The sequence below is a fragment of the Canis lupus genome, chromosome 16, assembly GCF_011100685.1.
Source record: "Canis lupus familiaris isolate Mischka breed German Shepherd chromosome 16, alternate assembly UU_Cfam_GSD_1.0, whole genome shotgun sequence".
In the NCBI taxonomy this organism is placed as follows: domain Eukaryota; kingdom Metazoa; phylum Chordata; class Mammalia; order Carnivora; family Canidae; genus Canis; species Canis lupus.
Window position 1 is genome coordinate 18,802,776 of NC_049237.1, and position 13,255 is coordinate 18,816,030.

At 46.5% G+C, this 13,255-nt stretch overlaps 1 protein-coding gene across 6 annotated transcripts in view; it reads right to left on the reverse strand.

Moving 5' to 3' along the window:
- The window catches only part of PAXIP1 (PAX interacting protein 1), a 49,982-nt gene that overhangs the window by 3,700 nt on the left and 33,027 nt on the right, over positions 1-13,255 (reverse strand). For 5 of the 6 annotated variants that reach the window (XM_038559796.1, XM_038559800.1, XM_038559797.1 and 2 more), the window contains 7 exons: positions 12,432-12,569; positions 11,652-11,773; positions 11,079-11,263; positions 9,992-10,035; positions 8,054-8,124; positions 6,712-6,814; positions 5,575-5,743 (listed from right to left, as the gene is read on the reverse strand). In XM_038559796.1, coding sequence (XP_038415724.1) covers positions 5,575-5,743; positions 6,712-6,814; positions 8,054-8,124; positions 9,992-10,035; positions 11,079-11,263; positions 11,652-11,773; positions 12,432-12,569 — 832 coding nt within the window. The remainder of the gene's footprint in view (positions 1-5,574; positions 5,744-6,711; positions 6,815-8,053; positions 8,125-9,991; positions 10,036-11,078; positions 11,264-11,651; positions 11,774-12,431; positions 12,570-13,255) is intronic. The other variant, XM_038559801.1, reaches the window with a different exon arrangement.

Sequence of the window (13,255 nt, forward strand, 5' to 3'; positions counted from 1 at the left end):
TGCGTTATGTGCGTAGGAGTCTGTGGAAAGACTCAACCTGAAAATGAAGCTTTTGCCAGCAGCACAATAGAAACGAGTATCCCAGAAAGTGATTATCTGTAAAATTGGTATGTAAAACTACATAAATTAGAGGTAAATACAAAACTATGCCTCTAGCACATCTTGAACAATTCAGATCTGAAGCAGTGGGGGCCATGGTGGGGCTGGCACAGGCAGGCGAACGGATGGTGTCATGCTGGCGAGGCGGTGGTGGCTAACTTAGGAGACTGGCTGCACAGAGTTGCAATCCGATCCTCGCTGGGGGGAGAAAGGGTTTACAGACATGGGGCAGAAAGACCAAGGGGACAGGCTGAGAGACCCTGAGGCCAGCCCCAACAGCCCTTGCCGTGCAAGTGGGGACAGTGTGCACATCAAGGACAGCACGACAACCACCCACCGAGAACACTGACAATGGAGGCCACACAAGGAAATGAGGAATCCAAGGACCAGTAACACTGCACGGTTTTCAAGTACTTCCCCATAAATGACATGTCACTGCAGAGGCCGGCATGTACCCCCTGCACCAGGGAGCACAGCACACGCCCTGGCAGGAGCAGGGCTGTCCTGCCCCCAGTTGGGGGGCAAGGCGGCACAGGGGGGAGCGGGTACATCCACAGAGGGACAGTCTATAGAATAACCAGCCTAAGTGACAACGTGGCAACCCCCTGCATGGTTCTGAACCGGACACCCTGGCCTTGAGGAACACCCCTGGGACCATCAGGCAGAGCTGAATGAGGTCCGAAGAAGAGACAGCAGCAGTGGCCCTGACTGATAGCTGTACCACAGCCATCAGTGTGTCCTGTCCCACAGATAACACACACACATCGAGGTGTTCAGGGAGGATAGCGTATCGCTTTGGTAATGGACTCTTTCATGGTTCGGGAAAAAGCAGTAATTTGTACCATACTTGCAACTGTTTGGTAACCTGGTGATGGTTTCAAATAAGAAAAACGAGAAAGATTATGCTTAAAGATTGGTAAAGGGGATCCCTGGGTGGCTCGGCGGTTTAGCACCTGCCTTTGGCCCAGGGTATGATCCTGGAGTCCCGGGATCAGGTTCCACATTGGGCTCCTGGCACGGGGCCTGCTTCTCCCTCTGCCTGTGACTCTGCACCCCCTCCCCCCGTGTCTATCATAAATAAATAAAATCTTCAAAAAAAAAAAAAAAAAAGATTGGTAAAATGCTAAAAGATGAGTAAAAGAAAGAAATGACTCTGAAAGCAAAAATTCAGACATTAACTACCAATCACACATTAAGGTAAGTATTCTTTTTGAGAAATTAAAAAATAATCCAAAAGTGTAAACTTTTGGCAAAAGAGTATCTTTAAATGTGTATTAATAACAAATGATTTACGTATACCAACAAACTGATCCTAAGGTTGAGATGGGAGGAGAGGACCCAGAACAGCCAACCCAACACCAAAGGACAAGAGCTGAGCTGGAGGACCGCTAGTGCCCGACTCACGTCAGTGCTGAGGAATCAAATCCATGTGGCACCAGCAAAAGAATCGAACGGGGAGAGAGCACCCAGAAACCCACATAAACTACATATATGGGTCTTTAACAAAGGAACAAAGGCAGTACAACTGAGCAAAGATCACCTTTTCAACAACTGGTTGTCCACATGCGAAAAACTAAATCTAGACAAACACACCTGCACAGAAATTAAAATGGGGGGCCCCTGGGTGGCTCAGTAGCTTAAGCATCTGCCTTGGGCTCAGGTTATGATCCTGGGGTCCTGGTATCGAGCCCCACGTCAGGCCCCTTCTGAGCAGGGAGTCTGCTTCTCCCTCTGCCCCCTTCCCCTGGCTCATGCTCTCTCATTCTATTTAAAAATCTTTAAAAAAAATTAAAATGAGCACAGACCCAAGTGTAAACTATAAAACTCCTAGAACATCGGAGAAAATCTAGATGACCCTGAATATGGCAAGGACTTTAGATACATCACCAAAGGCACAATCTATGGAAGAAATAATTGATAAGCTGGACTTCATTAAAATTAAAAACTTGTGTTCTGGGAAAACAGTGTTAGGAGAATGAGAAGACAAGCCACAGACTGGAAGAAAATGGTGGGAAAAGAAACATCTGATAAAGGACTGCTTTCAAAATATACAAAAAGTGCCCTTGAGATTTAATAATAAGAAAACAGCCCAATTTAAAAAAAGGGCAAAAGGGACGACTGGGTGGCTCAGTGGGTTAAGCGTCTGCTTTCGACTCAGGGCATGATTCCGGGTCCTGGGATCGAGTCCTGCATTGGGCTCCTTGCAGGGAGTCTGCTTCTCCCTCTGCCTGTGTCTCTCTGCCTCTGTGTGTCTCTCATAAATAAATAAATAAAATCTTAAAAAGGTGGTGGGGGGGCAAAAAGTCTGGACATGTCACCAAAGAAGATAGAGAGATGGCAAATACACACATGAAAATATCCTCTGTGTCATTATCAAACTGCAAATTAAAGCAAAAATGAGATTACCACTCTACCACTGTTAAAATGGTGGAAGTTTAAAACACTGGCAACACCACACGCAGCAAGGATGTGGAGCAACAGGCGCTCTCTTTCCTTGCTGCCGGGAGTGCAAAGTGGTACAGCAGACACAGAAGACAGCGTGGTGGATTCTCACCAAACTAAACGTGCCTTTACCACACACACAATCCAGCAATCACATCCCTTGGTACGGACTCAAAGGAGTTGAAAACTTACATCCACACAAAAGCTACATAAGAACAATGACAGTGACTGTATTCATAATTGTCAAAACTCAGAAGGAGCCAACATGCCCATCACTTGGTGAGCAGATAAACTGTGGTCCAGGCAGACAGTGGAATGTTGCTCAACGCTATGAAGAAACCAGCTCTAAAGCTGTGAAAAGACAGAGGAAACCCAGGTGCATCTCACTAAATTGAGGAAGCCACTGTGAAAAGGCTATGGACTGTCTGAGTCCAACACCATGACACTCAGAAAAGGCAATTATTGTAAACTAGAAAAATTCTCTTAAATCCTGATATCTGGGGCGGGGGGGGGGTGTGTGTCAAATGTGGAATGTTTGCTATTTACTATTTATTATTTACTATTTACTATTAAATGTTTACAACACGACTAAACCACCTTCTAACAGAGATCAATGGTTATGCCATAAACAAATCCAAGTCAGTCAACCAAAACTTCATGAAATATAAACTGCTATAAACTTTATAAACAGATAAAAAAAAATCATGTTTCATAACCTTGATAAATTAAGTAACTCAAATTTCAGTGAAGGAACAGACTGTCACATTTTAAATTTTATAGCGCTTCTACAAAATTGGGAGCTAATATATATGTTTATAGGAATTGTTCCTACAACTTTTTTCTTCTGCCTACATTTGTTAGGTTTTGTATTTCACCAATATCTTTTTTTTTTTTTTTTAAGATTTTATTTACTTATTCATGAGAGACACACAGAGAAAGGCAGACACACAGGCAGAGGGAGAAGCAAGCTCCATGCAAGTAGCCTGATGTGGGACTCAATCCCAGGACTCCAGCATCACGCCCTGAGCCAAAGGCAGATGCTTAACTGCTGAACCACCCAGGTGTCCCACCAATATCTTTTAAGAACAAAAATTATTTTCAATTGAAAAAATTTCTAAGTATTAATATAGTTATCCTCATTATATGTGGATTTTACATTTGGAACCTCAAATCTGTATTTGTGGAGTTTTTGCAGTCACTTGCAGAAACACATAGCAGTGGCAAACCAGAGCCTCCAAATGCGTGCCCTTTCCCAGAAGACGTCTGCCTTCATTCAATATATACTGTAAGAAAGTTTCCTTTCTACGGTCTGTTTAGTATTATTATTTTTTTACATATTTATGCTTTTTGTTGGTGACTCTGTAGTTTCCAATGCCCCAGCATGGACTGTGGTGCTGCGGCGCCCCCCAGGGAAGAGGCCATGTTGTGCTGTATGGAGAAAGCACGAGTTATGATGGCTTCATTCAGCCCCCAGGTATGCACAGCTGGCCCGGAGGCCAGTGTGAAGGAGGCAAGAATAGATTCTAACAGAGGTACACATAAAACAAGGTTTTACAGAGCCCTACAAATGTAGATATTCATCAGTTGATTAAAATGTGACCAGGGCTTGCAGGAACCCAGCCCTGTGTTTCCTCTGAGAGCAATGGCTCAGTGTTCTAGAATTTGGGGTCTGTGGCTACTCTGTAGAACAGAAGTACCACGAGTAATGAGAATTGACTATACTACTGTAATTGGAAATTTATTTTCATATAATGATTCTTTCCTATGATTGATTTTGATCCAGAATCATGGAATTTTAAGTTTGGTTATAGCTTTGCTTATAGCTATGGTTTGTTATAAATAATATATGTTTATAATAAGATAATTTTCTGGATCATACTTTCTCATCTGTATATTAGACTACATGAACTTTAAAATATATATACCTTTATTAATTGTTTTAAAGACTGAATTAGGTTTAAACACCAGTGGCCAAGAAAATAACATGGATCTGAAATACTTCAATTTAACATTAACAACTATTTGTCCCTATTAGGGACAAATTAGGTTAGTTTTGTGGGTCAGAACAGTGTAAGGCCAGTGGGGACCTGGAGGGTCTGTGGGTCTGGTGGATCCATATCATCCCACTGCTCCAGGGGCAGCAGCAAGGGGGGTGCGGCCTCTGGGGTACATGGCTGGCATAGAAACATGGGTGTGTGTGTGCCCTAATCAGAGGCTAGTGAGGTCACAGCCACAGGATAGGGGGAATGGAACACAGGGGAGCTAAGTCTCTGCACCACTGTGGTTGGGGCTTAAAAATCAAAACCAAGAAATCAGACTGAGATTGTGGTGAAGCTTGTCACAGGGCCAAACCCCTCTCTTCTCACTCCCCCAAGACTGGTGGCCAAGTGGGGGCTGAGCACGTGCATGTGGGAGTCACAATGCCCTGGGAACACCCACACACAGAAGGCACTGCCACTGCTGCTCACGCTAACTTACCTAACAAAGGTGCGTGTCAATTTTGGCCACGTAGTTTCTGTGGAGAAACAGACTGGACTCCCTATGTAGTAAGGTGTGAAAACACTTGGGGACACTGACAAAGGGAAAACCCTTCCTATGCTGTCTGTAAGCCTCACTGCCTAGAAGCAAGCCACTCTGAGGGCTCTGAACGGTGAGGGGTGGGCGATGGGAGGGAGACACCCATCCCTCTGACGGAACCTGCCATCAGAACTGCACCAAGACACTCATGGACACCACTGTGTGGGAGAATCACACTCTACAGCCAGTGTCCAAACAAGGTGCATTGACCAGGAAACAAAACAGCAGTGGCAGAGAGCTTATTTTCCCCTAACGCTGTCCAAATGACCACAACCTTTCCATTTCATAGTATGATGCAAAAATATCAAATTCCTTCCATGTCACAGCCAGTTATTTGTCAATTCAATGGTGAGTTCTCAGGAAAAAAAGCAAACTAGATGTTTCTTGGGATGAAAATGGGGGGGGGGGGGGTCAGTTTTTAGCATGAAAAACTAAGGCAGTGACACCACCACCTACCAATAAACTTCTGACACTTGAAACACTCCTCCAGCCACTCTGGGGTCACGATGTGCTTCACCACAGAGATAGCCGTCAGGAACTTCACCGTGCGCGTCACTTTGCTGGCGATGAGGTGTGTGCATTTCTGCGCGGACTCGGCAACCTCGCCCCCGAGAATGTAGAGCTTCTAAAGGCAGGAGCACAGAGCAGAGATGAGCGCAGGGGTACGGGCCACCCAACAGCGCACAGACGGCACAATGGTGCTGACGGTGCACGTGTCTGTAATAAAGTCCACACAAACCCCGATAAAAAGAGCACTTCTCCGTCAGACACCACATCCCTAACAGATAAAGTGCCCCAGAACCAGGCAGCACATCTCATGAAAGGTGTGAATGTGCCCAAGCTTATAGCTGAAACGGGTGCTGATGAAGCACAGTGACATACAGTCTCTGGTTTCACAGACTCCTAGCAGAGATGTGATGAGAAGACACGAACAAGTGAACAAGAGGTCAGTGACTACACCCAATTGTAAAAGTAAAAAAATTAAAAATCGCACTAAACTTACAACAGCATTTGTAACTGTTTCTTTTCCTTTAAAAAACCGAAAGCACAACATACAAATCAAACACGATGCAGGCCGACTTGAAACCGCAATCCTCGCCCCACCCTGCCCATGGGAAGCTGCTGTTCCAGGACGCGTCTGTAAGGTCGCGTTCCCACCTAGTATCCAAGCACACACGAACCCAACTCCCCCAGAGCCCTCCACGCTGTGGCCTGTGGCTTCAGTGGGAGACGCAGAGTGGCAGGCATACCCCCTACGCTGGGGGTTCTAGGATGATGGCGCGCAAGCAGGCTTGCATGTTCACGTGACTATAAATATGGGTCTTGCTCTAATCACCAGTCATATTTTCTATTAAAGTGTCTAAGTATAAAACTAACTATAAAAAGCACAGAACAAGCTGAAGACTCATTAACAATTTCATGACCACTTGTTATTGTAAGAAATACAACTACTTTATAAACATACGCTGTAAAGACTGTGGTAAAAGGGTATTCCTGATTAAATGTTATTTTAATAAACTGCTATCCTAAAGCAAATAAACACAGAAAAGCACAAAGCTAAAGACCCTCAGAGAAAGCAGAATATAATTTTACCTTAATATATTGTTGGACTTGGACAGGCTCAAACCCCGTGAAAAGCACAAAAGGAGTCAATTCTGGTGTTAACTTTTTAGTGGGAGGTGGCAGATCTTCGATTCTATAAAATAAATAGAACAGAAAGGTGACTTTACTTAGAATAAAAATGTTCTTTAGCCAACAAGGGATTTTAATAGTTTTAACAACTGTCCAGAGCTTTAACCATGTGGGGATCTTTCTGTAAAGGAAAATGAGTGGTACCTGTCTTTTCTTCCCACCATTTACACAGTCACCCCTTTTACCCAGCCAGCGTCCCGGGAGCTGCAGCCGAGTCTCACACGCCCTTTACTCACCCCCATCTTACACCAAAAGGCTCAAAACAAGCCATCTGACTTAAGCACACATTTTAAATTCAATCACTCAGTCTTTACATATCCTTAAAATTTTCAATTCCACTGAGCTTACATTTGAAATCATCCAGGTAAAATAATTTTTTAAGGTTTATTTGATTTGATTTTGAGCATCCAACTCTTGATTTCAGCTCAAGTCTTGATCCTGAGGCCATGAGATCACGCCTCAGGTCAGACTGTGCACCGGGCACAGAATCTGCTTAAGATTCTCCCTCTCCCTCTCCCCATCCCACACTGCTCACGCTCTCTCTCTTAAAAATTTATAAAGTCACACAATTAGGATGCTACTGAATACTTCTGTAATTCACAGACTGTAATGTGGGGTGGAAGGAGTATGATGCAGAGCAGCGGAGAGACGAGAAGGTTGTGACTGCACAGGGCAGCCCAAGCAGGTAAACTGTGGTTTGCCAAGTCCAGCTCAGAAATAAGGGCTTTTCCAGACTCATGGATGAAGAAGAAAACTCCCTAGTTCAACCTGTATCTGCTGTGCCTTACTAATCACATAAGGCAGGACTTCATTACTGACCCGTACTGGCCAACCAGGTTTTTAGCAGGTGAGACCAGTGCACCACATATGTCCTTCCAAAGGGGTCTTGGCCCCTGCCCACCTGAGTCACAGGGCGTGCCCGGAGGGCACAGTCCCATACACACTGGCACAGCCAGCCCACCCAGGCCTCCCACCTGCTCTACAGCAGCTATACTTTAACTGAGGTTCTGATAAAGTTTTGCTTTAAAAAATAAAATTAAAAAAAATGAAAAGATTCTTTTTTTCTTTAATAAAAAAAATACTTGTCTACCCACCTTTATATCCCAATCACAACAAAGTTGTGAAGCAATAAACAAATCCAATTTATTGTGAAATGTTCAGAAATTTCCCCAGTTGTGACCAGTTTCTAAAACAGCCCTGTAAACAATAACCAAGCACAAGAGACGTATGGGACCATTCATACCTGGCTCTTTTGGAAGAAGGCTGGATGTTGGTCACTTCATTCTGTTTCAGTTTGGGAGGTAGTCTCATACTCTGTAATTAAAATATCACTCACTTTAATCACTCTCACAAGTAACACGGGAGCTTCCAAGAGATTTATGTGTCACATAACCAACCCCTCTCCTACATTAATTCATGCTCTCCACTGCATCAAAACCAGCATTAGCCCAGAAGAGTGACAAGGAAGTCTCCATCCAGGAGCAGGAGGGCTTTCCAGAACCTCTGTGTACCTCTCAGCCTGCCTTCCAGGCTCCCCAAGCCTCCCGGTCCTCAGATGCCCTGAGGAGGTCTCCGTCTCCCCCACCCCCCCATGCTGCACATGCAGTCCTCCACCTTCAATACTGCATGGCAGTTTTTACTTCCAACATGTCTTGTGTCCCACTTTGGAATTTGGAAAACATTCTCACTGCAGTTACATTCCCTGGAAAACGACTACTCCTCAAGCAGAAATCCTGCCTATAGCGGTTCACACTGGGCAGATGAGCAACACTGCTGAGCGCAGGACCAGGTGCCGCAGGGTAGCTTTCCCAGAACTGCTTCCAGAGACACTGTGTCTATTTTACTGTGTGAAACCACTACCTATCTTATTAACTGACCATAACACTTTCTAAACACAGCTGCTGTATATAGAAGACCACAACAGAAGGCAGCACATCTACAGAAAACACCTGGGACCTCCTCGCCCAGTCACACATGGGACCAGGCTCTACTTTCTCTCACTGCCACTGTGACAAGGAGACCACCCTCAGCTCTCTGCAGCCAGCAAGCACTCGCAAGTGTCCATACCACGACGTGTCAGCAACAAGAAACCCAGAGCTCTGTAATTGCTGACACAGAGCCACAGAGAAAGAGGGGTCTGGGAAGGGAAGAACTCATGACCACGCTCCCAGCCTCACCTTAAAAGCCACTCAACATTTCTTTCCTCCAAAGGAATTAGGAGGATATTGGCTTTTGCTGATGTGTCAGGGCTGGTCATGTTTTATTAAAATCATAATTATGAGTTTAAGCAAAGAAAAACAAACCCATGTGAGCACATGATCATGAGCATGAAGGAAAGAGACTGTGATGATCATCAGCGGCTTCCAGGTTAGATCTGGAAAACAGCCGGGCAAGCCCTCAATCAGAGCACAGGCTGAGACGCTACTAGGGAATCCTGACAGGAGCCCTTTCCTCAGTTGGTGTTTAGGGGACACAAACCCTCAATCTCCTCTGTAGCTCTCAGGGATGCACTGAACATCAGTGGGCACGTGATACAGAAGTCCATTACTGAAACAACCCAGGTGGGTACATATGGTAACACGCACGAAGCCCTACTACCACCAACAACGAAACCATAGCTGCCCTCATGGTGGCAGGAGCGTCAGCAGTGACCGTGAGCAGGAGACATGTTCTACAGTGTGACATTACTGAGCTGTGACACGGAAACACACCAGAAAATACAATGCACGTGCCACCATCAGAGATGGCCCCCAGCTACACAGCATCCGCTGGCACTCACACCTGCTCCTAGTCCTGAATCAGAGACCTCCCCCAACCTGGCCAGGCCAACCTCATCTCCTCTGCAGCCCAGAATGAGTCGGAGCTGCTAGGGCTGCTTTCAGGGCTCCCAGCCCGCACAGGTGACAGAGACAAGGTGGGCACTTGTCCTACTTCCTCCTCCACTCTCTGCTCTGAAGCCAACCGAGCTTCTCTGTGTGTAAGTACCTACGAGGGACAATACCATCAACTGAGGGGGGAAAGACCCAAGGTGTGCTAAACACTTTATGAGAAGCGAGAAGATACAACTTCATTTGTTATGCTGACAAGTTGAAGAGTTTTTAACTGACAAATACAAATCTATACCCACTGCGTGTTTCTAAGATGTGACGGCCTAAGCGACTGGGCCAAAGACTCAACCTACCATCAGCAACTCTGCCGACACCTTCAGTGGGACTCTCCAAGCATCTAGAGAGAGAAACAAGTTATTTTTACAACAACATACTGTTGAATTGGAAAAGCCTGTTTGTGAAACCCTTTTCTGGGGTTAGCCTTCAACACATAGGTGGCCTCATGGGCACTTATCAAGGATGCATATAAAGACTGTGCTGATGCTTCCAGTACAACGGCAGGTGAGGGAGTGCAGCAAGCAGCTCTGGAGCTGTGCTCAGGGAGTTCAGTACCCAGCATCCTCTAGACGAGGAGCATAGTGACAGGGGCCTAAAGCAAAGCTGTTCCATGGCCCAATCTGGGGGCCACCGGCCATGTCTGGGAGCCACAATCCCCTGTGGCAACAGGAGCCCAGCATGAAGGACACAGCACGTCCCTCCCCCCGCACCCCCCCCCCCCAACAGCCGAACTAAATGCTTCGGGGAAGGACAATGAGTCTTTGCAATGCTTTCATTTCAAAACCGAAGGCAGATGGGCACATATGTCCCAGGGAGGGAGATTATGGCTCAAAATGAAGAACTTTCTCATGATTAAAGCCATCCAAAAATCCAGCTGAATGAGCTTTTAAAAAGCAAGCATATGAAAGCAAAGCCTGAATGATCATTTCCTTGGGTGCGTTCAGTTAAGCATGTGCAGCAGAACCAAGTGCTGTAACGGACCCCAGGAGCAGGAGGCCACACAGTCCAGGAGCTGCAGCAGGCACGCACATGCTTGCCCAAGGTCCAGCAAGGGCAAGGGGAGGAGTTGGGGTGCTCACTTACAAAAGAAGGAGAGAAAGCAGGGCACATTCCATGGGGTGGGGGTGTTTTGGAGAAGCCCAAGCTGGCTGAAGAGATAACAGTGCTCCCCCCAGCTGTAAGCATCTACTATAAAGGTGAACAAGCACAGCAAACCAGAAGGAACACCTGCGCAGGGTGGAGTGGAGGGGGGTGAGGAGACAGGCAATGATGTCAATTACAAACAATGGGAAAGCTAGTGCCGCGACCATGCCTCAGGTCAGAAAGAAGCGGAAGGAGCATGTGTAACCCTCTTCGTCTGACAGCCCGTGAAACTCCACTTACCCAGAAGATTTAAAACCAGATGCTGCGTCGGGGCAAATGGCTCCTGCAGATTGAACGCCGTGTAGCGGCCGTAGTGCACCTGCCTCAGCGCCTCGAAGTTCCCCAGGAGGATGTCGCCAAGCCACTGGGCATTCACACAGGGTATCCTCCACTCCTTGGCTTTTTCATACTTTAAACCAATTGGTCTTTTTTTTTTTTAAAGAAAAAAGATTTTTTTTTAAATGTTAGACTTGTCTATTGTTCAAAATAATGTTTATTTTCAACAACATAGAAATACCAGGGGTATCTTAGCACAGGTGATGATAACCTCCAGCTGGTCATTTCAGGACACGTCCCAGGGCTCCTGCTGGGTCACCAGGTCATCCACTACTTCAAAAGGTTTACCTTATTCCCACTACCTAATTAGTTCTCATCTCCCTAATTCATCTAATTTCCTTCCAGTGTTTTATAGACACTTCTGCTATCACTGCCCTTGTTCTAACAAACATCGATTTGCAAACTCCCAGCAACACCAGGCTGTGCTCAGAAACGCAAGAAGGCAGTTCGCCATGGGAATCCCAGAGCCGCACTTACTCTTTGCAGATGAGCACCGTGTTGCTGCGGCACAGGTAGCCTGTGTACTTGGCGCCCGCCAGGCAAGCCATTAGCTTCAGGTCGTCTCTGTCACTGTCGACAAATCCAGTCACAGAAATAATCTAAGCACAAAGAGAGCAAATAAGGCCAAAACGCAGCAGTGATCTAACCCGCAAACACCTCCTTCTCTGGGCCTGCTTTATGCGCATGTATTTTCAGCCTCCGCTGGACATTTCTGCACAGAGGCCGTAACGCCACTCCGACGAGCGTCAAAATCGGCACTTTGTGGTAAACAGGGTTCATGCGGAGCCATCAGAGGGAGAGCTGGGAATCAGGACACCAACTATGGGAACGCCTCTCTTGTGTTAACAGGACACCGTTCAGATCATTCTAACAAAACTGTTTTACTAAGCACGTAAACACTCAGCCAGTTCTTCATTCTCACTGATGCCAATTTTGAGAATGTCTGAGTGAGAACCTACAACTATGAATCAGGTCCTGCCTGCAGGGGCCACTCCCGGTGCAAGGCGCCTGCTTTACTTTTGGATTTTAAGTAGTGTTACAGATTTGAGAGACGTGGTTAAATTCTGCTCCACAGGAAACTGCCGGTTTGAAGGAACACAGGAAGTGAGGTACTGGCGCCACTCGGGCCCTCTGGAGCCGGGGCCAGGCGGAGTGCACCGGGACCGGTACCCTGGGGCCCACGTGGGAGACAAAGGCAGTGTGGGGCCACTTTGAGGGAGGAGGAGAATGAGCACGAAGCAGAGGGGTGTCCCTTACGTGCTGGGAGCATGGCTTTCCTCCGGGGGGGAATGCCACCGGGAAATGCAGGGCACGGTGAGGCGGCACCAGTTTCTTCTTCTTCAAGACCGTGTTCAGCCAGTGCGCAGTGACACATCTCTTCCTCTCCCTGATCGCCTACCAAACACAAAATCACAGGTTTGCTGTGCCGGGGTGTTTGCAGCTGCAGGATTAAATACCCAGTTGTCAGGCTGTATAACTACAGTGACACCTTTACAGAAGCCCCATGGGGATCACGTGACACAGAGCACCCGATTTACCTAAGTGACAACACAGGAGCAGGCTGACTTCCACACAACTATGAATGTGGCCACCTACACACCAATAGCCTGTGACAGGGACCAAAGCAACATTTTACAATGGCCTCCAAAATAACTTCAATTGTGGCATGAGAAGTCTATGATCACCAAATTAACATTTCCCTTCAGAACACAGAAGCCCCAATGAGAACAAGTTCGGAAAAAATATAATTACCCACTTAAAAATTAACCACAGAGAGAAAAAAAAAAACCGTCACGAGCATGGCCACATTTTTAGTTAGAAAGGGGATCCAGTATATGGTTACCGTGTTTAAGAGGAGTTTGTGGGAGGCCATTCACCACACACCTACTGACCGCGGTCTATCCACTAATAACCACATTGTCAGGAAAGGAGAAGAGATGGCACTTCAGGGGATGGACAAGGGGACCGTGCCCCAGGGGGCGTTACAGACGTTCAGTCCAGCCCTGCGTACATAGCCCCACAATAGTGGGAAATCCTGCAACCGCCCCCCATTCAGTCAGTGCAGCTTTGAAGCAAGCCAA